The 27,625-nt window shown below is 42.3% G+C and overlaps 1 protein-coding gene across 3 annotated transcripts in view; it reads right to left on the reverse strand.

Moving 5' to 3' along the window:
• The window catches only part of PHACTR2 (phosphatase and actin regulator 2), a 662,085-nt gene that overhangs the window by 157,594 nt on the left and 476,866 nt on the right, over positions 1-27,625 (reverse strand). Inside the window, exons 5-6 of one of the 3 annotated variants that reach the window (XM_078648995.1) lie at positions 20,013-20,222; positions 19,612-19,809 (exon numbers count right to left, since the gene is read on the reverse strand). The exons of 1 other annotated variant lie outside the window; for it this stretch is intronic. In XM_078648995.1, coding sequence (XP_078505121.1) covers positions 19,612-19,809; positions 20,013-20,222 — 408 coding nt within the window. The remainder of the gene's footprint in view (positions 1-19,611; positions 19,810-20,012; positions 20,223-27,625) is intronic. One more of the 3 variants, XM_078648996.1, reaches the window with a different exon arrangement.

Genomic DNA, 27,625 nt, shown 5'->3' on the forward strand with positions numbered 1-27,625 from the left:
TTTTTTCTATTATAAAATTAACCTATTTTTATCCTGTCCGTGATGGCGACTCAAAGACTTGTTGCCTTTGCCTTTCATATGAGCTATTCAGTAATCCTGTTGTCTCTCCTGTATTGCCTCGTATGTTTCTTTATTGTGGTGGCCGGCCCGGTGGGTTGTAGGCCCGTATCTGTGCGCGCCTTCTGTACAATAAAGGTTTAAAAAAAAAAAAAAACAAGCATTTGCAATGCAATAGGTCTCGCATTAGGAAAGTTTGAGCTATTGATATTGTAAATGACAAATTTGCTATTTATGTTTTGGTTTTGAAAATAGCGAAATTAATAGCTTTGTTATTTACAATGCCAATTGTTATAACTTTCGCAAATGTGACACCTATAGCATTTGTAATGCAAGATGTGTTGTATTTATGTGACTTAGATGTATTGATATTACAAATAACAATGGCTTTTAATTTTTTTAAATAATTAATACTTTAATAAAAGTTATTGTAATTTATAATGGCAATAGCTTAAACTTTTGTAAATAACTTTTGTGAAGATTATGTTCAGTGTATTTTATTGTGACGAAAATCAAATAACAGAAGTGAAATACTAACAACTTTTTGTGACATTTGTAATAAAGCTTGAAACATTGAGAGAACATATTTGAACTAGTTGTTGTTGAATGGTTGCACAGATTGATATTGTGGTGGCACCGAGTGATGCTGTGGTGTTCAGTAGTGCCCCTCAAAGTTGATTGGTACGACCATCGAAGAGCAATTATTTGCAAATTTACTGAATTACATTTTTGTCTCTAAAGTCAGTGTAGGAATGTAACTCTGTGCTCCACTGCTCGTGGCATACCAGAGCAGCGAAGTGCATGGGGCTTGCAATACGAGCAGTGGATGTTTCTCTCTCCTCTCGTATGTGATTTCTCGGAGCCAGCCTACACTAGGCAGGCGCACAGGTGGTGGTTGTGTGGCAGGCCAAATCTTGCTGCGTTCCTTTGTGAAAAAGGAATGCAGCAAGATGTGCACCAGCCACACACTGCTTGACATGCATCTGAGCTCACATTTTACACCAGGGTCTTAAATCTGTTAAAAATGCAAACGGCACTCACACTGCCGTTTTGCGAATTAACTGATTTGGTTTGGGCATCTATGCTGGACACAATATGCACATATAGACACCATCTGTTATGGCACAGGAGGAGAAAATATTTTTGGGAATATATTATAGGCAACACTTTGTAAGTGCTGTGTAAAAAGTTATTTTCTTTAAGTTGTAGGTAAATGTAAATGTAGACGTATTTGTAAAGCGCACTGATACTACTAAGTGTCCTGGCGCTGTACTCATACCGCTAGGGAACCCTTCCTGGTTTTTCCCCATGAAATGTCCACTCCTGGGCACCCCCAGGGTGCAACCAGGCATCCCCAGCGCTGTAGGGGGCCGTTGTGGAGACTAAGCAAGCTATTGCCCAGAGTTGCAGCGTGGGACCCATGCTTAGAGTAGGCACCGAGGCGAGAAATCAGGTCCGGGGGATTATGAGCCCAAGATCCGCCGAGACCAGCCGAGGCAGGAATTGAACCCTGGTCCCGGGCCAGACCTCTGCATCACCAAATATGGATAGAAAATTGTTCGGCATTAATTGTCTTGAGAATTATAAATCCCAGTGACAGAAAGACCACCAAATTGAGGAAGGCCCCTGTTGCAATGAATTTTCTGTTGTGGTGTGACTTTAAACAACCGAATGGGGCATTTAATGTTCTCTCAAGGAAGCCTTTCGCTCAACATAGCTCTTATATATGTAAGCTGGACAAGTCACCAGGTTTTTTCCCCACATAGTGGAAATTATAACTTTAAGGTTGGCGTTATTACCATACCAAACATGGCAGTGAAATGAAGGGGCGGTTCACATTACATATGTTCTTCCGTGTGTTTACTTTTCCACACTGTTGTAACCTCACTGTATATTTTAAGAATAAACATCTGAATTTAAAGGCACGTGCATGTCAGGTCACTGTGTTGTTCACTTCTGTGCTGTTTAAAAGATGGTAACAATCTGTCAGGGTTCTTTTTTAAATGGGAACGGGCATAATTACACTATCTTTTATAAGACTGAAAAGCACTCTACCTCGACTTCACCAAGGCTGCAACATTATCCCTTTTGTTTTGAGCACTGGTAGTTGCCTAATTGAGTCGTGGGGATTACCATGTTTTTTCCATTTGCGCGTTTCAGACCTACCATGTAATTTAAAGTATGTATCGTCAAATGTGGAACAAAAAGACAACTTCGCTTAAATTACTACAGTTGCTACCATCAGCATCCTGCTTTTTTTCTTCAAAACGATTATTACTTCATCTCCTCTACAAGCTGCAGGGGCTTCCAGGACATTCTCTGTCGGTGTGTCTGCTTTACAAACTGCTGGGTGGGAGTCGTGGTATGATGCTACCCGTAAACCAGCCATCACTGTGACTGCCAGACTACACTGCACAGCCGGTGTAATCACCTGGGGCAAATAACACGTCTTGTTTGTGTGACTGGCTTAAAACATGAAGAAAACAGGACTGAGCGCGTCACTTCACAGCTCCTTGCAAATGAAACATGGCACGGACGCTCCCAGGAAGAGCGCACACCTCCCTGCATCGCAAAAATCTTGTACCCCCACCAGCCCGCCCGTTCTACCTGCCCCATGCTATACATGTTAATGGACAGTTCGGAAAACCCAACACCCACGTAAGTGTAATTCTTCTAGCAACACATAAGAACTCAAAGTCACTGAAGTAAACTTTGCACAAAAAACACGTCGGAAAGCAACATCTGTGTTATGATTTGCCTGCAGATGTCCAATATCAATCATCATTCTTACTCACCACAATTTAAAAATAAAACAGAAAGACAAATGTTATTGGCTTCACAAAAACAACTGCATGCTTCACCCCGACACCGGAAACTATAACACGGTGTTTTCGTCTCCTCGCCTGAGAGGAGATCTTTCAGCTTCATTGCAGCGTTTTACTTTGGTAAACAGAGTTCAGCTCTGTAAAACGTGCAGCACGAGTGCGCATAACATCAAACATTATAACAGTCAGATTTTCGACTGGTGGCAGTCTACAGTCTGAGCACAGCAGCTGCCTCTTTTTATAAACGTGCACGCAACTGCTCACAGATGGGCTCACCAGGTTGACATTTGTGTGCGTCGGAAGACGAAAACACGGCAAGTAACGGTTCTACAAAGTGAAAACATGCTGAATTTAAAGCACAATGCTTACCTGATCATTACCTGTTAGCATCTTGTAACACCTTGAGAGGTAAACAACAGTATGTGGACATTCTGGTGCATATAAGTCACTGCAGCACAGGCCCGCATCCCGAAACCGGAAGTTCGGGAGCGTCACGCCTGTAGTGAGGCGGGACTTCCATCTTCCGCGAAGCCCGCGCCCACGGAGTGGATGGCCCAGGAGCAGTCGTGACGCATCGGTCCTTCCCCTGAAGCTGGGCCCGCCTTCCCACCACTGCCTCCTCCACCCGGAGCCTCCGGAGATGCAGAGGAGCCTAACTCTCTAGACGGCCGAAGTACGAGGAGGCGCCTAAGCAGTAAGTACCGATTCAGGGGTATGGCAGATCTCCCGGTGCATGGGGCGGGGGTAGGGGGCGGCTGCGTGTGTATGCGTGAGTGTCTGTGTGTGTGCGTGTCTGTGTGTGCAGGGGGGGTGGCGGCAGCGTGTGTATGGGTGCGCGCAGGGGGGTGGGGGCTGGCTGTGTGTGTGTGTGTGTGCGTGTATGCCCTGTTAGTGCATGCGAGCGAAGCGAAAGCAGGGGCTGGGAGTTCGTCTGCGCAAGCGCGGCTCAGACGCGCGCTCCCGCGGTCAAAACTGAGACTGCAAAAGCGCGCGTCTGAGTCGTGTCCACTCTCCTGAATACGGGCCACATTAGGTCTGTAGCAGACTCTCAATGCTCACGCATTGAGAGTAGTCTGCTCGACCTAAAAAATGACCAGGGACAAGGTAAGATACACACAGGAAAAAAAGGGGGGGGGGGAGAAAAAGGTGTAAATCATATTTAGAAAAATAAGCTAGGCATGTTTTCAGCATAGAATCGGTGACAAAAAAAAATGGGAAAAGAGAAAACATGGAAAACGGTTACAGGCAGGGTACAGAAAGGCCATCCATTCATAGTCAAAAGACAGAAAAGGACAAGACATCAGTAAGACTGTTTCCCAACTGCAATGTTGGGCAGCAATGTGTTGATGAATGGCTTTAAGAGATAAAGCAAAACGGCATAGCTCTTGTGTGGCTGTCCCGGTCGAAGAGGGAAGTAGTCGTAGATGGTCTTTCATTGCACTGATACAAACTATAAACTATTCTCTTTGGGAATAGGGTGAATGATGTTAAGAATTTGAAATGATTTTCACCAATTACAGAATCAGAAAACAATGAGTGAAATTACTGAATCTCTTTTGGATTTGTGCTTTCCTCCACCTATATCTCAAGACACTAACATAATGGCTGGCATTGCAACCTAACTCACTCAGCAGATAATACATGAATTGGAGCTTTTGCAATTTCTTATTTTTGTGAATTATTATTAACATGCAAAATGTGGATTTACTCTCAATTTTATATGTACACATTGATTAGTGCTATTTAATGTGAAAATGTGTTGATTTGTAAAGGTGTGATTTTCTCGACTCTTGTTAACTAGGCCTTAATTTATGCTCCAACACCAACTTGTTCAAATGGATGTCTTCCCCTGCACATTTTACTCTTCTGCAGCATGCAGAGTCATGTTTCTTTGCTTTCATTGATGCTGCCCTTGTTGTTCTCGAAGAAAACCTTACAGTGTGGTCACAATAATGTTTCTTTCCTCAAGGACCTTCTACTAGCCCACTGTACCCTATTCATTCATAATAGTTTGCTGCTGTTCCTGTAATTAGTTTGTCCATGACATTAGCGTAGAGTGCTCAGAATCAATAATCTTGTAGCGGGTTAGTGATTAGGTGTTAAGGCAATATGATATTTAATAAACTGTGCTCTGATTTTCTGGGAATGTAACACCTTTACTCACACCAGGATGATTTTACAGTTTTAAATGATTTAATATGCAGAAAAGGGTATATAAACCTCTGATTTGGGGGGCAAGTCAGAACTTTCCTGAGCCTTTCATGCTGCTAGGCACGCTACCCATTTCTCTATTGACGTCGATGCTCTCTTGGAACTTAAAATTATTTTGCACGTACTCTGTATGTCTTATTCTGAGAGCCTTAATGGAATTACCTTATGCTTTTTGCATTCATGATTTTTGTATCACATGGTTTGAACTTTTGTAATAAATCTTTTACACTTCATTCCTAGTTTGTATTTGATATACTGTGGGGTGCCTTAACTGGGAACACAGTGCCTCATAAAATTGAATTGTATTAGTCCCCGATTCATCGCACCATGATTGAGTTGTGGAGATAAATGTGGAGGTATTCAAATTTAGGGTTCTCTGAGCCCACACATGGAACGTCACAGAGTCGCCCTGTGTAGCTGTGACCAGCAATGATCAAAAAACGTTTAATGGCACTGATGGAAGAAACAGAAATGGAGGAGGACATTAGTTTTAACAGAGCATACTACACGTCTCTGCCACCAGATGCAACGCCTGCATGGAGGGTTGAGAGGACAAACAACACAGTCACTATAGCAAGAGCTATGGGCCATGAAGGAATCCTGTAAACTCTATCCTTTCAACTGTGCAGTTCACTGCAAACTTTAGTTTACTCCCAATTTTAAATGACACCGAAATCTCTGAAAAGCCTCTTCTTAGTGGAGTGGTTCCTTTCTGCGACTTATCCTCTGCGAATAGTTCAAAATGGCATAACATGATTTAGTTGATAGCACTGGCTTAGGGATATATATATATGGTCAATTCAAAATAAATACCAATAAACAAATACCATTCACCCTTTCCATCGGGGACCTGGTGAGGAAAGTCAAGAAGTTAAATAAACCTCAGACTCAAATAAAAACATGCAAATGTGAAAAAGGTTATAGATAACTTGATATTTTCTTCTCAGCCTTCTGCTCAACAGTTCTCTATTTTTTAAATTGATCAAACTAATTCACTTGTTCTGTCGGCTCTTCCATCAACTGTTGATGCTCAACACACTTGCACTTGCCCTACATCAGTTCACAGATCTTCACAACCCAGGATTCTGGTACCTGGACAAACAATATTTCATCTAACCAAGCTTCTCTTCTCATTCCTGCAGGCTGTTCCTACCTCAAGTAGTATAAGCAGGGAGCAAGAGCTGCCTACAATTCATAACAATTCGTAATGTTCCTATCAAATGACCATGGCTACCCACTAATCCTCTATCCACAATCCTCTCTTAGGCCCTTCCCAATATGAAGCACTTGAGCTCTTATATTCAGTGACCGCACATCATTTGCAGTTTCCAGTTGAAATGCATCTTTATTTCTTTCCAGAAAGCCTACTTATATTGGATATGTATCACTTTTCACAAAGTTGTCAGTTCCCAGAGTAAACCACCTCGGGAAGTTTACATTTTGCATCCACCTTTCAGCCCTCCATTTACACACACCTGCCTGTAATTTGCACACCGTGCCTTTCGATCTTATACATCTTTCGAGTTCCGACTCTGCACACCACGTCAGCTTCCACAACCTTGTCAATTTCTAGGTTCCCTTGCCATTTTTACAGCTGCAAACCCTTTTCATTGCGGATTCCTAGTCTGCACGTTTAGGGCAGTTGGGCGTTTTTGCAACACTCCGCTAGTTTTTTAGGGCTCGGCTATAACGCGCTGAAAGCGCGCTCTCGCCAGAGAACTATTGTCGGCGTCTCAGCAGTCTGAGACGCCGAAGTGAGACAAGACCTGGCCGCGCGCAGCGTTTTCCCATAGGATAACGTTGTGCGCACGGCCAGGTCTTGTCTCCACAGCCTGGCAATGCAGAGCGGATCGCGTCGCGCGCCTCTCTGGAATGCAGGGGGAGTCTGCATACCAGCGCGCGGTGCTGATCACGAGGCGTGCGGCGCTCATAAACAAGCTGGCTGCCTCTTCTCTCACCCAACCCATATCTTGTGTAAAACAGTTTGTCTCCTTACCTCACTTCCTTTTGTGCCGAAATAGTGGGCGTCTAGAGGCTTTAGAAGAAAATGTATTAATTCATACTTACCGAGTTCGAAGCTGCAGACATGCGGGATGTATGGTGAAGGGTTCCTTTCACAATCGCTCTCTTGCCCCCAGCTTCAACGAGGCTATTAGCGAGGCTATACCACACAGTGGATAGTCAGCAATTCTGTTGTGGACTAGATCTAGATGCACATGCTCGCTTTCGCTACTTGAAGTGCTGTTTAAATGAATGCCCGTTAGGAACAACCAACCGCTCGGGCACTGAGGGACAAGGCATGTCGTAAAGAAGCTGTGGGTAAATACAACTGTGGTAGTATAGCCCCACATTACCTTTATTGGACCATAATTCACTCCCACTTTCTGCCACCCCTTCATCCTATCACTTTCCCCTGGGCCTAAAAGGTTGCCCTCTCCACCCCAACAGAAAAAGCGTAAAACTCATCCAGCTCACGCTGTTTCAGGTTGTAAATATGTGCCCAAGAGAAAGCCTCTGAAAGGCGTGATGAAGTGTGCTTTGCATTTCTAATCCCCCCCCTCACCCCCCCCCCCCGAGCAGGCTCACGCACCATGACCTGTTTAAGTCCTTTGTGTCTCAGAAGGGCAGACATGGAAATACCATCTCCCCAGGGGCAGTGCAAAGAACTCCCTTGCAACATAAAGGAGGGTGCATCTTTTATTCAGATACTAAGGTCGACACCGTCTTGGAAAAATGCACACGGTAAATCGGGCAAAAAGTGATATTTTAGGAATTGTGATAGCAACAGCGTTCAGGAGGCTTAGGCCACTGGCACTGCATCTGCCCAATTCAGGTCTTCTTCGACATAATAGAAAAATATATATACAACTGCCACGTTCACCATTTGAAACACAAATATAAGGGAACAGCTATTCAGCAGACATCTGGATAGTGGCAACACAGAAGGGGACCTAAGCATGCTGTTGCGAAGTAAGAAAAGGGACCTTCTGTGGATGACAAAGTCACTCTTAATTCTATTTTGTTTGGCTATCGCCTTTGTCTTTTTTCTACCCCATTGGTCCTAATCCGTGAATAGGCGCATTATGGAGAAGAAAATGAAAGTCAAGAGACCAAATAAATAAAAAAATACCTACATACATAATACTAGTAATCAAACTCCCTCATACGTCATCAGCTACCAGGAACCCTGAAAGGATCGGTCACCACTGTGGCTAGATCAATTTTTTACTCTATGTTCACAATGGCAATTCAGCTGACAGCTTGCAAAGGGAGGCGTTTTCACCATTTGTTAGGATGAAGGGATTTCAATGAACAAGTAGAATCGGTGGGTGCAGCTAGAGTAATATATGGTTTATATTGGAGAACATCTGGATAGGAGCCAGTGGAGGCAATATGGAACAGAAATGTAAATGTTGGTAAATGTTGAACGGTTTGGCAATGTCAGGCCTGTTCACTGTTAAGGAATATAGGCCTGCTCTTTAAGATAACAATGCTATGTCAGTAGCACTGTTCATTGTCTCTCCAATCCCTGGGAGTAGCGATTGTGTAAGCGTAGAGAATACATTACCTACATTTATTGTCCTCCCCTAGGCAGGCTAAGATGGCTGCCTGAATGGAACAAGAGGCAAGCAAGTTGCGCGTGGGGCATTTGACATCATGCGTCCGGAAAGTATATGGATGTCCTTAGATGAATTAAGCTCAAATATGACTGAATTCTAAATGACAATGTCATTTGTTTTAAAAACAAAAACATAAATAAAAATGTCAGGAACAATGCCAATAGCTCTAACTTTAACAATGCCGAGACCATTGCATTGTAAATGCTTGTTTTTTATCTGCCCACACTTGACTGTTTCCACCTCACACATTATTGGCAGGTCTCCGTGTGTAGACTCTTGCTAGACCCTGTTTATTTGTGCTCGGTTTTTACAACGCTGTCATCTCCAAGCTTGCCCAACGTAACATTTCCTTTTAGCACATACTTATCTGTTCCAATCTTGGACCTACTTGTAAATCCCCATTTTAGGCACCCTTAGGAACACCCAGCTTACACAGGCTTGAGTTTTCAGTCTGTGCGCTCTCTGGGCAGTTTTCAACATGCACAAAAGTCTCTAGAGACAGATGAATGTTCCTAGCGCAGCAGACTGGTGTTAAAATTATGTCCAATTTCCAAATTTCTGATGGACCAGGTAGGTCTTCCTGCACCAGAGAATCATATCCAGATTACCCATAGCGGTGCCCTACACAACTTTTGTGAATGTTGCCCTTCAGCACAGAACTGATATATGCTGGGCATAAGGACGCTGCTTGCCCCGTCTACCAAGGCATGGTACTAGCATACCGCAGCAATAATATAGTAAATGAGTCATAAAATCACTCTTGAATGACAATATTTTACCGAGTAAGCACATGCAGCAAGCAAATGAAAATGGCAAGATGGCAAAAACCTGCTATATTTCACAGACTCTGCGTGTAGACCATAAAATGGTCTCCATTTGCTTATTTGAATGTTGTTAGCTACAGTTTGCCTAACAACAAAAACACTTTTATAGTCAACCATGGGAAGACATATTTCTAGAACTCTGCATGGAAAGCAGTGTGGATGGTGCTTTTGTTATACTCACTCAGTCACTGTGGTCCTGCTGGAACACCGTTGCCCGTGGTCATGAGTACAAACCATTCCTCGCCCTCTCAGATGCCCATTAGTATGCCAGACATTTGGCAAAACAGAAGTCTGGGGCCACTTCTTTCTTGGGCACCATAGAAATGGTGGTTAACAAAAGAGCCTGAAGAATTACACTGGATGTCCCTGGACAACCTGCACCCCATCTCCCCGTCCGTACCTTCAAACTGACTGCTCTGCTGTTATCCACACGGCACCTGATTGGGAAAATCTTGCAACTGGACAAACGAGAAAATACTGGCACCTTCCACGCTTATTTAGGGACACTCACACACACAGGAGTTTTTTGTGCATTAGGACAAGGTTCACAGCAGTATACTGAACACAAACTGACAACTCAATCGTGGTTTAAAGGAATGCAGGCGGAAGCTATCATAACAACTTGGTTGCTGTTACCTCCAAACAAGGCTTCCTTGAGTGCTTTGGAATAATAAAGGAAATAACTGTACAGCCGACCTGACAAATCTGGTGCAAAGTTTGCTTTGAGAATGAAACATTAAGTGTACCATCACAAGGAGCAAACATTCCACAAAAGAAATCATGTATTCAAGTATTTAAGGACATGTGGATGCCAAAAGGCAAGCCTTTGTTTGCTTCCACAGTACAGTCTGAGAGCAAAATGTGCTTGCACAAAAAACGAGGAAAGCAAAACCAGGAAGCCCATGATCAAATGCAGTTTTCAGGATATGGCGTCAGTGGGTTCTGCAAGAAAAGTATACTACCGTTTCCACTTAAGCAGTCAGTGAAGGGCCGTCCCACACCACATGGTAGCAAGCCACCTCCTCTGCGTCGCAAGGTGGGCAAACATGTGCATCAGCGAACATGAGATTAATCCTTATAGGAGAAATGTACCCATAATTCCCAACTTCAATAACAATAGTGTGAGGAGGGGTGGAGCCTCGTGATGAGAAGTACCTAGGAGGTACTACTGAACCCCACTCAGCCCAAAAGCCCCCCCCCTCCGGTCACTATGCAGAGTCTCTTTATCCTTAAAAAAGTAGTGTAACCGTAACTTGCCTTTCTGGATCTCTCCATATATGCCACCCCGATGGGACTTCAGAGTGAATTATTCCGCAAGCCTATGGCTAGGAATTCACTCCTGCTATATGAAAGCCAGCATCCCAAGTCGCTCCGCGACAATCTGCCTTATGGGCAGTTCCTTCGTGTACGGAGGAACTGTTCTACTACAGAAACTTTCTCTAGACATGCGGCTAATCTCACAAGTCAACTTCAAGCCAGACACTATCCTATCCAATTGATTAAACGCTCCCTTAAACGAGCCAGTAACAACAACCGCGAGGCCCTTCTGGAGCCCTCGATTGAGAAGCCACCTCTTACACGGTTGACCTTTGTCAGCACTTTCAGTGCAAAATCTAATCAAATTCAGAAAATTGTAAGACGCCAGTGGAGAGTACTTAATTGCACAAATGACAAGATTGAGCAACCGTTGTTCGCTTTTAAGCGTTCAAGGAATTTGCAAGACTGTTTGGTACACACCCGTCCAAAGGAGATATTAAAATAAACTAGTGGCACTTTGTGGGCTCTACCAGCAGTACAGGGACACCACCCTTGCGGTGGATGTTCCGTTTGTGCTCAGACGTGTAGAACCACTCAGATTGATATAGGGACTAATCGCCCTTGGGTACTTAAACATTTCTCCAATTGTAATAGCTCCAATGTTATCTATCAATTGACTTGCCCGTGCAATGAGAGATACATTGGGATGACAACTCGCAAGGTTCGCACACGCATGCTAGAGCATAAGAGCGCCTTTAGATGCAAAAAGAGTGTGTCGAAATTAACCAAACACTTCCTGGAACATAATCACAAGGAAACTGAGTTCAGATGGACTGTCATGGAAAAGCCACATATCCCGTCCCACATTGATAATGTGTCCAAATTTCTTCTTATGGAGGAACAAAGATGGATATTTAAATTGCGCTTGGATAGTCATGGGTTGAATGATGAAATACCTTGGACCAATCTATGAACTCATATTAAGTTTGTAATTAATTGCATCTGATGGCTGTGACTTGGTTACACATCACTATCTGAAGTCGGGGATGTCAGTGCTATACACTGTACTATTATCCTCACGCTATATCAATATGCCGTCATCTTTGATCAATACAAGGTTGCCCAATAGATGTCTGTGATTTGGCTACACATTACAATCTTAAGCTTGGGGGTTGAGATGGTTATGCGATGCATTACAATTCAACATCTAAGGAGCAGGTACAGGCTTGTATCCCAGTCTCCAAGCCATTCCATAGCACCTCATAAGAGTTGATGGATCTCTCGTTTTATCGTGTTACAAACACTCTAACTTAGGCAGAAGATGCATACATAATACAGTGGGTCGGTTTATATGCAGATCTTATGCGCACAGTGGACGCTTCTGACCCGTTAGGGAACTACCATTTGAATGACGGTGACGTCTTTTTGTAGTTCTCGGAACATCTCGAGACTACGCGCCCGTCGCTGCTCTTCCGGTGTGAGATCGCGGAGAGCCGGTGAAGGACGGGGTAAGCCGTTTTTCTTAACATTTTTCTTAATATTTTTCTTAACATTTGGAAGTTGTCTAAGAAATACTAAGACGCTAAGTACTAATGCCACTGACACTAGATTGGAATATACGAGGCGCGGTTCGCCTTTACACTTTTGAACTGCTGAGTGAGCATATGATTGGGCGCCTAATGAACATCGTGGCGTTTATGATTCCCCATCCAATCCGGACGTTGCCTCCCCCTGACTTGGGACTTGTCAGAGGCAACGACGGAGAGGTAAGGTTCAAGATGCCTGATATAAACAGACGCCGATTGTGCCTTAAGCTGTTAGAATCTGCTTAACAGAGATAGAGGTGCATGAACTCACATCTGTAGTGGAAGGCTTTTTAAGAGCAAACATTATTAAATGATAGCACTAGCTGAGAGTATTCTAGGAAGGTTTGAGCCCCTAGAGAATTGTGGTTACCTGCATGGTAAAGAGACTAGGAGTATGGATAACAATAATGTTACTTTGATGAGTGCATAGGGGAGTGGAACTAGTTCTTTCACCCGCTTGCATTAAGCATATGTATCCTTATCTTCCTAGAGCGTGGCCTCATTATTCCCGAGTTTGTGTCCAGGTGAGGTGAGGTCTATTCCCCGGTCATGCTGGGTGAGTGTCATCATCATTTTAATTCCACCGAGAAGGAAGTGAGTAGCATATTCTTTATCTTAACACAAGTTTTGTTTGATTTTTTGTGTTGTTTCAGATCTAATAAAGGATCCACTGACACGGAGGATATGTAACTGATCTATTGTATCCTTTGGATTTTTCACTCTATCTATACCTTATTTGTTCTAACTTTATTGGACTTTATTTGACTATCTTTTTCACTTTGCAGTAGCAACGTCACGAACAGAGGCCCTGAAGAAAGCCTTGGGTCTTCCCCATTTAGGCTGAAACATGTTGGCCCTTACGCAGTTATTTGCTTAACACTGCTTTCTTGCACTGTTCTTGTTTTTAATTAGGAAGAGGTCATATTCTCAATAAAATTGCCCCTCTTTTTGTCCTCTATCTCATTTTAATTCACCACATTTATGATTTTCTTGCACTGCACTTTTACCCATCAGCTCAATATCACTTGGTCATAAAGTGCTTGTGGGCAGTGACCCCGTTCTGATACAGGGTAAGAATATGGTCTCAATGATCGAGAGACTTATTACCTTTGTTGGATGACCAGATGATAAAATTGATCATACAATACTTTGATGGGTATCCTATGAACACCTTGTGGGTTCTATTCACAATCACCACAGATCTTGTGTTTAAGCACTGCTTGTCCTACTCTACAAACTAAATGTTGATCATCGCTATACTAATTTAGACATTATCGATGACAGATTGAGGTTCCTTCTGATATCCTCTTTGATAGACCCCTAGGTTTCTTTCTTGTAGAACTGGTGCAAATAAAGATGGCAGCAGGGCATGCTTTCCTCTTTTACAGATCATCTACATCCTGGGCAGCAGCAGAGTAAGCTTCACTACATGCATATTGGGCCCCTTCAACACAATCTTTATTTTCTCATAGAACAGGTACTCTTTGAAAGCAAGAAACATGCTGGTTTTGCTCGCAATAGGTAGCAATTGTGTAAGCTTAACCACCATTTAGAACAGACAACAGGGCACATGTGGCGCAATTTTTTATCGCTGACAGAACATGTACGCACAGGTTGTAGGTTATGTAAAGTTCTCTGGAGCAAGTGCTAAATCCATTGAAATGGGTTTGTGTGTGAAAGTGTGGAGGCGGCTGCAACTCTCACTTAGGTGGCAATCTCACATTACATGTGTAGTCGCATTTGTTTACTTAAGATGCTTTTAGAGATGCTTTCGTACTCTGAAACGTCTGAAACTGTCACTCTGAGAACTGCTGTCACAGCAACTCCTACTTTTGTCATATCTTGGAGCCTTGCTGCTATCACTACGTCTTATTTTCAGCGCCTTCACGTCTTAATGCTGCTGTGCCCTGACACTTGTGCTCTTGTCACTGCGAGCGGCTGTTGCTGCTATCATATACTGTCAGTTCTTGCTGTAGTTACACGGAGTACTGATCCCAATGGATATAACGCAATTGCCCTGCTTCTTCAGCCCATCATGCACAATGCCATCATCCACTGCTGATCCAGCTGTCAGTCCTCCTGCTGTCCCCTCTTCACGCTTTGTTTGATCAGTAAGTAAGTAAGTAATGTTTATTTGTACATGATTAATTAAAATCTTTACAAAATTATAAAAACACCAATAAAATCTTTGTTAAAAGAAACCATTTGTGCGCGAGTTTATCAAATTACATTACATTAAAAATACGAGATTTGTTAGAATCAGTTCATGATTATCCACAGGACATTAAAAATGTTCGTCAGACGTTGTTAAGTCTCTTTCTTGTTAGGTCAAAGAACTTCACAACCTGGCAATTCAATTTGGTGTCGCTGGTGGAAAAGCACAGTTTGACTGCCTGCCTGCAGGTCCGAACGGCATGTAGGTTAAAGGATGGACGTAGGAGGTTGTACCTCAGGTCCTTTAAACTAGGACAGGTGCAAATCACATGGACAATGTCCTCCTTGCCGGTTTTGCACAGGCGACACTGTTGGAAAGGGTTATTTCTTTTCCAGGGAGAAAGGTGTGGAAGTATGGGAATTACACCGAGGCGTAGTTTTAGGAATTGTTCTTTAACTTTTATTTTCATGCCAGTGTTGAGGTATACTTGTGGCTGCATTTTTCCGTAATCACCCAGCGTTAGCCATCCATGCGCTCTATTTGCTAGGTCCTTCTTGTCTTCAATCGCTGAAATAATACGTGATGATTTTTTGGATACTTTTTTGAAAGACAAGAGATCTATTGATGTTTCCCAGATATCGGTCAAGCCTAGAACTTCGAGTAATTCATGTAAATAGACTCTCGGGCAGGGAGTTACGATGCCGAAGTAACTCTTCCCATACGTTAGAACATAAGGAGCCAGCCTCTGCGTTGCGAATCTTATGCCAGCTGGCTACATACGCACTCCGCCTTGTTTGATCAGGCAACCCCACAAGTGAGTGGATGGACGAGTGAAGCCCATAGCCTGTAAGAGCAGCTCATCTTCAATGGTAAACGAGGTGGGATTTCCTGCGGCAGCACCAGGCTCCTGTAATTGTTCCCTCAGCAGACAGAAGGGAAGGTCTAAGAGTTCCCCTAAACGGCTAGCTATTGCTTCCATCTTCCTGTGAAAGATCATCAGGCATCTATATAGGTGGAACATAAGTTCCCCACCGGCTGGTGGTGCAGATGTCCACCAGTTGCAGTTACAGGAGCCCAGTGTGATGGGTGCCGCAGGTTTATGGGCATGCTCACACATTCCCACATGCATAGGTTTATGCCCAGTTCTCCACATAGCTATTGTCATTTTTTTTTTTTGTAAATCTGTTTTTATTGCAGCATAGTTATTTGTACATTCACATGATGTTTGTTAGTCCCCCCGGTGAATAATCCCCTTATAAATGTGCGATACATGTGTCACACAGCTCTTCAGCTCACAACCCGGAGGTCGAGCAGCGTGCTTGCAGCGATATATGTGTGTAGGGTGAGATAACATGCCACAGTCGAAATCAGCTTTCTGGGGAAAGACAATGCTGCTTTTCAAGTCTCTCGCTCTCTCGCCGTAACGCTGTGTCCATCAAAGTCAGGAAGGCCTCTTTCTTTATGTCCAAACAATAACTTCCCACCCTTAACGCCCATCTTGCCCCCCTCCACCCCTCCTCCCCCCCAGAACTATCCCCCCAACCCCCCCCCCCCCCTCCTCCAGCCCCCACCCCCCCAGGCGTGCCAGTTCGTCACCAGTGCGAGATCATAGTATCCTCGACCAAAGCAGCCCCAAAGTGGGCCATCAGAAGCATCCACCAAACAACTTGGTGTCCTCACTCAGGAAGTAGGGGTATAAGGTAGGGAGCCTAGGTCGCCGCCCCACCGGGCAAGCGGCCCGCCGGGGCAGGGCTATGTGTCGGGGTGTCCTCCTCCTCCAGGCCCACAAGTGAGAGGTCTAAGATCAGCCCTTCCCATGCCCTGGCCCTCTCCAGTGCCGTGTCGTTGTCTACTCTGAGCGCAGCCCGCATACGGAGTTCCCCCTCACAGCGGGCCCATTTGAGCAATTCAGCCTTCCACCTCTCCGCCCCAGGGCCCCTATTCGAAACCACATAGCTATTGTCATGAGTCTCAATCTAATTCTGCAGCAGTGTCTTGTGCTGTTGATGCACACCAAGCTCCAATCTAATTTTTTCATAGCTTGAGCTTCTTCGTAAACATGGATTCATTTCGATCGGATAAGTTAGGATGATAAGGAAGATTCTGGCAACTCACGACTAAAGAGAGAATTGCCAATTTTGCAGCAATTTGTTTCTTAATCGAAATTAATCACTACAACTAGAGCCAAACGGAATTTCGTGAGCACCATTAATTTTGGTTGCGGCTTTGCATGGTTCTGGAACATGACTAGGTGCCTAATGATTCAGGGTCATCAGTACACACAAAAATGTACATCCTGAAGATGGTCTTATAGCTGCCTTCACACCAGAGACCGAAACGTCGACAACCTGACCCATTGTCTTTGTTACCATTCTTTCACGAATTGCTCATTGTAATGCCAATGATGTTCTTCCTGTTAATTAGTATGTGGAATGGGCTATGGCAAAAGTGTTTCCTGATAAGAGATCTGTAGGAAAGAGTGTCAAGCTCAGTCGCTTTTGCTCTCATATGATCTGTAATCTGTACCCTTTCTTATAACACAATCTTTTACATAAATTTGAACTTCATTAAGTATACACCCATGTAGAATTACTTATTTCTGTTGAGCTTTGTTCAGTTTTTTGTTTGATTTGTTTTATAATTAAATAATTTTGACATACGATTGTAATAAGCCACTAATTAGGGTTTAAGATAATTCACGTTTTGAAATTACCAAACACTCAGATATTAAAGAGAATCCCTTAAAGGCATCTTTACCTGATCTTGTATATTACCCAAGCCTCCATGGGTCTATTGGGTTGCCAATTTCCTGTTTTGTCTTCATAAACATGACTATCAATATTATTTACCATGATGAATGTCTGGTGCAGCATGTGCATATTTAATTCTTGTCATCTTTAGCCAACCCTCTTTCATTGGAAGACTTTTTTTTTAACTCAGTGCAAGTTTGGCCAAGGCAGGTGTCTATATTTGTAAAAGAAAATTAACCTACAGTTCAGAAAACAGAAACTGGCCGTATAGTTGTAATTTGCGATATTGCAACTTTCCTCTCACAGCAGTGCTTAGCCATTTCAAGAAAGCATCGCTGGTCAAAGACTGTAAAAAAAACTCATCAATCCTTTGTACACTAACTTAAACATAGAAAATACCACTGTAAAAAAAAAAGACTTGTCATCTAGACAATGATCTCAGTTCCACTCTGATAGGTATAATGGAGATATAGCACTATTAATAACTCATTACATCATTGAGACATACGTAAATATTTATGTTATATGTCATATTACAAACCAAAACCTTAAAGGAGAGGTAACAGTCCGACCCTTATATAATATTTACATAGCACAATAATTTGCATTTGGTCAACTCAGACAGCATGGTGAACACAGAATAATGCCTGTGGGAAAAAATCTGAAGAATATAAAGGATTTCCAAGGATTGGTGAAGTTCTGGAGTAATTTGACTACATACTGAACTCTTCACCTTTTTTAATTTATTTTTCTACATCAGCAAAGGAAGATGGGTCATGGCGGTGTAATTGTGTGTAATTCAAAGATCTCAGCCCCTACTTGATGTATACAGTCTTGCTTTGTCTTCCATCACTCACCATAATTTACAATGCTTCGTTGCTCCTCAGCTAAGGCTGTGCTGTATAAATACAATCGTCTACATGTTTTACAGTGTGAACAGTTATCCCACTTATTCCAATCCATAAATGTCCCTTTCTTTTGAGCTCTCTTTGAACCCCTCTCATTTTGAGAAATCCAGATAGGAGTCGCCATAATTTTCTTTATCCCAGCACACATGCCACACCTTTAATAGGGTCCATATAAATCTACTTATCCATCTGTGAAAGCAGTTTCTTGTGCTCATTTGGAGATCGTCCCACGAACATTTTCTTGTTTATAACCCAGCTTAGATTGCTTATAATAAGAAAAGACACCTTCCCAATAAGGCATGGCATCAGTGCTTTCTTTTCGGTGTCAGACATGCACTCAGGCTCAAGGTTCTCTCGGTACCAACTATCTTCTAGACATCTGATGATCGCAGGTCTGTCCGATACTCTTGAAGCTCCAGCAGTGCTTAGTGTCTCAGAGGAATGCTTTGGCAAAGACAACAGATCAGGCTTTAATGTGCTAAAGCATCAAAATACAGGCATGCGTGAATGCTGGGTGCACGTGTTAGCACATTTAAAGCAGACATATTGGCAATGTGCGTTTTCATACTGGCTCGGAGGAGGTCTCAGCCCCATTACGTGAAGTGGTAGCCCCACAACTCCAGCTTGAAGTACTAGAACCCTTCACCCCTCCGCCACCCAAGTTCGGGTATGGTTGCACCCCTGTTGCGAACTGTTATTCTCTATTCCTTTCCCTTAAAAAAAAAAACGTTGAGTATCAATGAGGCATCGAGTTGAGTACTTCAATTATTCACTGAAAATGGAGCAAGGGGAAACACTATTCTTGGGAAGGGGCCATCTGTTAAGTGCTTGATAATTCGATGGCACAATTTGAACATTATTTGCAAACTATCAACACTTGAGTCAAGAAATATAGCGACTGAACATAGCAGAAATATTTTGTGAAAAAGTTTAACAGCTCTCTTCAATATCAAGAAAAGCAAGGGCATTTTATTTTCTGGAAAACAAGCAGCTTCCATTTTCCATTCATCATTACCCAAAAAGTGCAACCCACTGACCAAGGCGGCCCGTTTCAAATACCCCAAACCTCCATTTATTGAAGAGAGTACCCGTAACTTGCCCTGATGGCAATAGCCAGTAAAGCTTCCCTGAAATAAACTTTATTACATACAATCACTTCACCGCCTTAGGAACACTCTCAATTCCTCTGAAACATATTCAACTATTTTGTATAAAACTATTTATGAGCGAATACTCCACAAAGCTGTTAAAAATATTTCCCAGTTATGATGCACCTGAAATCATTTTCCAAACTTGTGTTGCCTGACATTACCTATAATAGTGACATTCTCTGACACAGCCTTTAACTGATGCCCAAACAAGCCAGAAGTGAGTGCACTTGAGCATGCAGTAGCGCTTGTAGCCTGGAAAATACTCACCGTTCTCCCGCGTCACGCCTCTGCCGGTTGGCTTGGGTGGAGGGACAGGAGGCTGCTTGCCGGCAGCCTTGGCAGTTTTTTTAGTAGGGTTATCCTCTTTCTTATGGCTGGCAGAAGCGGCAACATTTTTAGAAGAGGTCCCTGCTTTTTTGGGCTTAGAGTGGGGCACCTGCGCTCCAGGGCCGCTGTCATTGTTCACTAGAAAGAAGAAAGTGAAGAGAAAGGCCTACTAACTCACATATCGCATAACGTCACCAGCAACAAGTTAGACAGAGGTTACTGCGTGCTAGGATATGTTACCGTCAAAGGGAAACACGGAACACATGCAACACGGAATCATGCAGCAACACCGGTCTAGCAAATTGTGCTCATGCAGTAAGGGCAAACTGGCAAATACTCACAAGCTTCCCGAGATACACCTCGATTCGCTGGCTTAGGAGGAGGGGCGGGAGGCTGCTTGCCAGAACCCCTGACAGGCTTTTTTGAGGCGGCATCAGCTTTCTTTTGACTGCCGGCGGCAGCAGCATTTTTAGAAGGTATTGGGACCTTCTTTGGTTTGGGGTGAGGGACGGCAGAGGTTGCCAATGGTCCTGCACGTTTTTCAGCGTTCTCTATGGGGGAGAAAGTGAAGAAAGAGTGCTGCTATATCACAACCTCAAAATGCACTTGGAAGCAAAACTTGGACATAGTTACGTTGGATGAACCAGTCTCTTGTTTTTTTTCTCAGCAAACTGTAAAAACATTTTTTTTAACTTGTTCTGATCATTATGCAAATGTTTCAGTGAGTTATCTATTTGTTGGGTAATTTGTATAGTAAAGCTAGTGGTTGTGTTGTAGTTTGGGGGAGCCCTAGGGTGGTTGCGGCTGAGATGAAGTTGTTAAACTGTGGGTCTGCTTTTTATGGTCTGTATTGACAGCGCAGCTGTTGACAGGCAATTATATGAGCATCACAAAAGTTGGGAATTGGCTCCGCCATAATTTGGAAGCCAGGAGTACAGGTTTTGATTGGGTAGACAAATGCTTCCACAAAAAAAGTGCTTGCCGTCTTCAAAGCTGGGACCGTTTTACTTATTTATCAGCAACATGAGCTGTAACTTTCAGGAGCACACACATGACACAGTAATGCCATTAAAGTGTCTTAGATCGTGCTTAACTTAGGCTGGTGGATTCTGGTGCTCAGCACTGGCACCTAATTCTCAGCAATTATGACAGTTCCCCACATTGTGGCGCTGTCTGTCTAATTTTGAGACGAGAAGAACCACAGAGTATTTAACAATGAATACACATTTAAATGAATCATTCCTGCAGGTCACCCCATTCGTGGACCTCTGGGTGGCCTGGAATAGTCCGAATTTGGCATGTGTAGGAGGGTGATGGTCAGTATTTGTGTTGGTACTGTCATTGGCAGGGCAATTGGTAAGGGATCCCACGCTTAGGTTTCCAAAAAATATTAAGCATTGGTCCTGGATAACAAGATAATTTATGGTGTTTTTTTCTGGCGTGGCACACATAGGAGGAGAGCAGCCATTAACCTACAAGGGTGTTTAGGTCTAGCTTGAAAGTGCAACTGTCACCTGACCGTCTAACCTACACCAATAGTTATTCTAAAGCTCTTTGTTTCCACACAAAGACATATCCATTCCCATACTATTTACTTATTAAGCTTCATATTACCATACAACATTTCTTTATAGTCAGACCTGTTTGGCATTGCCAATGTTTGATTCCTCTGTATGTGGTTCTGTTTACATATACCTAATGAAACTGAGGTAGGCAGTATGTATTGTACAGTAAATCTATGTTGGACTCTTGAAAATTAAATATTTTTTTGTTTCACTGGTATGGCATCACTTTACCTGCTATTTTTATATTCTTACTATTTATGGTATTTTGTTCTAATTATTGTTACAATGATTCAGTTTGATCCTTTGGGAATGGTGGAAGTATTGCACAATTCCACATGCAACTGTTTAGCGTTACAAGTTCAAGTATCGTGCTCTGTTTCAGCTGGATAATACACACCTGGGATAGTTGTTCGTAAAGTACAACGGTTGCAATGACATGACCTTTTTGTGAAAATATTTTAACTAAAACATACCTTTAACAGTATCTATAAATTAGAACGAAAAAATGTATAAACTCAATAAGCTAAATGTGTAATGAAGAGTGTGAAACCGAACGTTAAACTGACACGCATTTGAAATGTAATGATTCGTGGCAGGCAGTCATTGCTATCCATGTAGGCCATAGGAGGGCTAAGAAGCAAGCTTTCTTTAACCAGAAATGATCTTAATATTGCTAAAACATTCACCACGTGATTTCAAAGCTTGACCATAGAGTGACCTACTTAGAGATGTTGTCATAACTACAGATTGTTCCGGTTTAACAAGTATATTATTTTCATAAGCAATATATTATTCTTATATGTCATGAACTTCCTATTTGCTTATGTTTCATATAACATTGAATAGAATAACTTGTACATTTTAAACAATAATGCTTGATTTGTCTTTAGAAAGAATGCATTACCTAACAGTGATTTTGCCTTTTAGTCATTAGTTCATTTTTCTCGCAGTTAAACAAGTTGAGATGTAGAAAGTCAATTGCTGTTTGAGGACTATAGGAAACATGCCTGATGTTTCCAGAATTTAACTCTGCAAGACTGTCTGTAGCTAACCATGTGGTAAAAAGAATAAACCGCATGTTTTTCTGTGGGGACGGAGAATTTGAACCTGCTTATTGAAGAATCCTGCCACCTGATTGGTCCCTGGAGAAAGAAGCTTGTTACAATCTTTTCAACATGTTTTCTTGACTTTTATATTAGTACGTGTTTCTAGGTAGTTTAACTTCAGACGCTGTTGACCTTTTTCCCCAGACTTATGACAGTTGTGGCTACTGCTGCTGTTGTCCCCCTATGACTCACTTTGCTATTTGATTTGACAACTGTGTGCTGATCTACTCAGATTTATTGAGACTCGGTGGAGTCTTATGAAGTACGCTTTATGGGAAGTTCTGCTACTTTAATCTGGCTTTGAAGATTTATGCTCCTTCGATTTCACTATTTTCCTTGAATTCAAACTCTTCAGTGGGTTCTTGAAATCTAAACTCTAATCCTGATTTATACAATAGGGAACTTATTTCCTTTATGGAACACACTTATTGCAAATTATCAACTGATGCTATATTCTAACCATTTTCTTTGATGAACTTCTGTAAACTTATTTCATTGAAATAAAGCTTGTGAACTACAATACAACTGTCATCATTGACTGAACTTAAAGTGTTAATGATATTTGATTTGAGATTTCTGATTTCAGTTTTGCTCTTTGTCTCCTAATACGACATTGCAAGGTCCATCACAGAGACTAAGAAGAAAGATTTTAGCGCAGAAAATGGAGCTTAACCCTGCATGATGACAAATTAATGTCAACACAAAGATTTTTAGGGCCCAGTCTGCCCTACCACCTTCTTTCCAATTTGAGCCGTTTCATGAACTTTTTTATTTCACTTTCAACCTAAACAGGTTTGAGTTGTGTGGCAAGCTCTTTTTCCCACTCATACTCTCCTTGAACTCTAAAAATCCTGAAATCATAAGCAGTTGTTGTTTTGACAGAACAGTTGACTCACAGGACGCAACTAGTCACACAGGACTAAAGCAGGCTTATAACAGTTTCCATGGACACTATATGTTTGCAAGCAAACAATTTTTAGAACATAAGTGGGCTGTTCAGGCAGACTAAAAAAAGTCACACGGGCTTCGGAATAACATGGTGCTGTTCTCTGGAAAGGGAGTTCTGTGCAGCTCATTGGATCATTACAACTGCAGTAATTCACCTGCTGAAGCGGTAAGAAGGTCCCTCCTTTGCTCACTTTAAGGCAGGAAGTTGATCAGAAGATGGCCCTTAATCTGAAGTTTGGTGTTTGGCTACATCTTTCGCATTGTGTTTCTATTTGGTCTGTGTTTCTTAAATACATTGCTTGAATAAATATAAAAGAGATGTAATTTCGTACATGCACAACACAAAGGCGTGTGTTGTGTTGCTTCGTGGCCTCTTCAAGAAGACAAACCTGAGACAGTAGCAATTCAGGTATGTTTATTGGAAGTAAGCAACCTGGCATCCGACCACCTCGACAGTCCAGTGCAACTGTCTACTATCGAGTGTCGTCAGCCCAACATTCGAACAGAAGGAACTTAGAATACGGAGCACATGCAGGTAATCTGATGACAGGTAAGACAACAACATCATAACAGCGTGCTTATGTCCCAAAAACTAGTATAAGAATGTGCAAGAGTTGCACATCAATTTTTATAAGAAAATATTTGATAATCTCCCTTATATCACCGAAGGGATCGAGGTTGGTCACACAATTAAATCTGAATTATTGTATTTAATCTCCAAGTCACACGAATGACTCCATTGTTAGTATGACTGATAATATGAGAGAAATTCATGGATCAACTGGCTGAATCCTAACCTATACATACACAACTCCAGATGAATACTCGCCCACAAAGAGGGCTGGGATGAGCTGATGAAGTGACCAGGATCTTGCTGACCTAACCCTGCTGATCCAGCACAGCCTGCTAACTACCACATCACTGCAGAACTTTAAGAGTCTCATGGGGAAGAAGAGCTGCTGCATGAGTCCCAGAGTAAAGTTGTCAAGCCACGCTCCATCGCGGTCGGACTGAACTTTTGGATTTGCCCCGGTCAAGCACGACCAAATAGCCCCAGTTAGAACTACTAAATTGTAAGCACTGCATTTTGATTTCATCTTGCAGAATTAATAACTTGACTTGTTTATGTTGGATTATTATCGTTTTGGTCTAGTTTTTCACAGATAAATATTGGCTATTTTTCTAAAGTGGTGAGGGGTCGGTTTGTGGTGTTATCACTGTGTTACTGTGCACAAATAGTTTACACATGGCCTCTACAGTTTAGCCTGATTGCTCTGTGCCAAGCTACCAGAGGGTGAGCACAGGTAAACTTTGAGTGTTTACTACACTTACCCGGACTATGACTGTGGTTCTTGCTTGGACAGGGAACATACCTCTGCCAACCAGAAACCCAATTTCTAACAGATGTCCAATGGGGACCGTTTACAACTGCATCTGTGGGCTGTGGCTGAGCTCCGTTGATCAAGCTCAGAACTTACAGTATATCACAGTGCAATGTCTTGTCCTCACAGGGTACAGGAGTGGGGCAGGTTTAGGCTTTTCCCAGCCATGAGGGTTACAGAATATTAGGGATCAGCAAATGGTCCACGATTTCCTCAACATGAGTGCTGGGAGCATCATCAGAAATCAAAGAAAAATAAAAACAAGGGCGTAAGAGTGCCAATATATATATCGAAATTTTAGGTCAAAGGAGGAAAAAAACAGGGGCCAATCATAGATGCGGCATCTGAAAATCAAAACAGTGGACCCTAAACGGGGAATTGTAAACCTCCACTTCCTTGGAATTAGTCATTTTGACTATCAAGTGATCGGTTCCATTTCTTAATTGGCCTATTTTAGTTTACTTTCTTAACAACCAGAAATTATCAAGGCAATTTTATGCTTAGATCAGTTTATAAGTAAGAAGATGATCCCAAACAGCGCAGCAATGCAGTGCAAGTGAAAATAAGTGAATGTAAAGTGAGTCAGTGCTATACAATCTATGTACGTGATATAGTGACTGAACCAAGAGGCATAAGTGGTTTGTAATCACACTAACACAGATTGAAATGCTCCAGAATCAAAAAAAAACAGAACACTATTATTGTGTCAAGTCAAAGTTTCAACCCCAAGCATATAATTTAGACAGGGCCATCATCACGACGTAGGTTTAGGAAGCACCTGCACAATTGTGTACGATGGATGTGGAGATATTTTCTGAACGCTAGTGATGCATGGGATGCTTCAGATGAAAACGGACGCATGGGGCTGGGATTGGGTCCCAATCTATGTGGTGTGGTCCTTAATGGAAGCACGTATGCCCACTAAGTGGGATTCCTTGTTGGAGCCAAGTGGTGCGCAGTGAATGGATCTTGTCTTCAGCAAGAGAATTGAACTCCAGCAACCTGAGGTAAACGGCTGCCTCTAGGTGCATGCTGCAATGTCCTTGAGTGTCGAACCTCTAGGGGCTGACCTTGAAGGACCATTAGGAATGAGTAGAGGGAAAGAACCTTCCCTAACCAAACAGAGAGTTAATGTCTATCTAAAATGATTTACACAGTGATTGCTCCTAATAATGATGGGAAACGCTAAATCACAACAAGAAGAAAGCAATTAACTGGCTTGTGTTTGCTATATTGTGTAAAATAGTTGTGGGTAGCATGAAAAACATACCCACAAATATTGCTAGGCTGCAAAGTATATCATTTCAAGTGAATTGAAAGCACACTAGACTGCACGTCTGGTTTCATGTGCGGTGATCCAAACGTGCAGACCAGTGTGCTTGACTTCAGACTCCCCATACCTCTTATTCTCTCTCCCCACTCATCCTTTGACTGTTTATGCTGGTGTACCCAACCCGCCACCAAACTCACCATCGTTATGTCCTTTGAGACACCATTAATTTGGGGAAGACTGCTCCATACAGAAGGCTCATTCAACCTCTCTTATCCCTGGCTTCCCTTTCCCCACGTCCCTATTTCAATCTCTCCAGTATAACCACAACCAGTTGATGCCATCTCATGGTGGCATTAAGAACTACCCAAGTGACCAAATTAACGCGGCTTTCAAATCAGTACACTTTTATACTCTTCGTAAGAACTAAAACGTCATAATGCAAATGCTTGGAGATGCTTGTAAACTACTATTGCAATAAAAAATGCATTCAACCTGGAACAAATTAAATAACCAAAAGAACAAAGTTAAACTGAATAGGGGGGATAACATAAGTACTCATGAGAGAAGATGGTGATAACATGCTTTATCAGGAGCAGATATTCGAGATATTTGAATGGTGATTTGTTAAACACAGGAAACGTAATGTTTGTTTTTCAAGTAATTTCTGAATAGCCTAGGATCCTCTGGTTATGGACCCTGGAAGAAAATCACTTGCAGAAAAGGCATTTCTAGCAAGTGCTCTTTTGTGACTAAACTGCATTCGAATCAGCAAAGTTATATTGCTTTGAAGTGCTCAAACCAGAGCATGAAAGAAAATATTGATCCAGGAGATGCATTTATGTAACCCATGAGACAAATCAGTACAATTACCACAATTCGACGGAAAAGTGGATGAATAAGGTTACAAAGCAAATCACTTGATGAACATAAGATATTGCAGATGCCTTGAAAAGTACCCGACTACAAAGATCAATACTGAGCTGCGATAACAAAAGAAGACTGATAAATGTAACCATCACCAGGAAAAAACATTCCCTTGAGAAATACAGGAATGCCGATTTGTGGGTTTGCAGGAACAAATAGTTTTTCTAACATAACACAAAACCCTGAATTCATTTTGTGTCTAAAAAGAAATAAACTTCCCTTCATTTTCCTACTGCACACAAGAAATTTGCCTCCAACTACTCAACGTGGCACGCCTTTTTCTGGCTAATGTTCTGGGTACAAAATAGATGATGTGGAATCCAGGAAAAAACACTGTTACTGTTACTCTAGTTCTGCCTAGTATGTCGTCCAGCCTGTACTTCAGGTAACAGTGGAATTTGGAACGAATAGTTGGAAGAGGCCCTCCTTTGAATGAAGCCTTCTGATTGACAGCGACCAACTCTCAGTCTTTATCGTTACTCACAATGTTCTTTGAATGTTCATTTCTATGAATTTCAGTTTTCACACCTTGCCTTTTGAAATACGAACAGCATAATATTATGTGCATATCTGTCTAGCAATAATTCGCCAGTTGATGTAACTTCTATAGACTTGCATATTTGTTGGAACAAACTGTGGCATCAAAGAGAAACTTGTAACACAATTATTTTCAGCCTTTCACTATATTTAGAAAAAATAATAATAAACCTGCCATGAGGCAGATACCTCAGAACACAACACGCTTTTCTCCAAGCC

The sequence above is a fragment of the Lissotriton helveticus genome, chromosome 6 (genome assembly GCF_964261635.1).
Source record: "Lissotriton helveticus chromosome 6, aLisHel1.1, whole genome shotgun sequence".
NCBI lineage: Eukaryota > Metazoa > Chordata > Amphibia > Caudata > Salamandridae > Lissotriton > Lissotriton helveticus.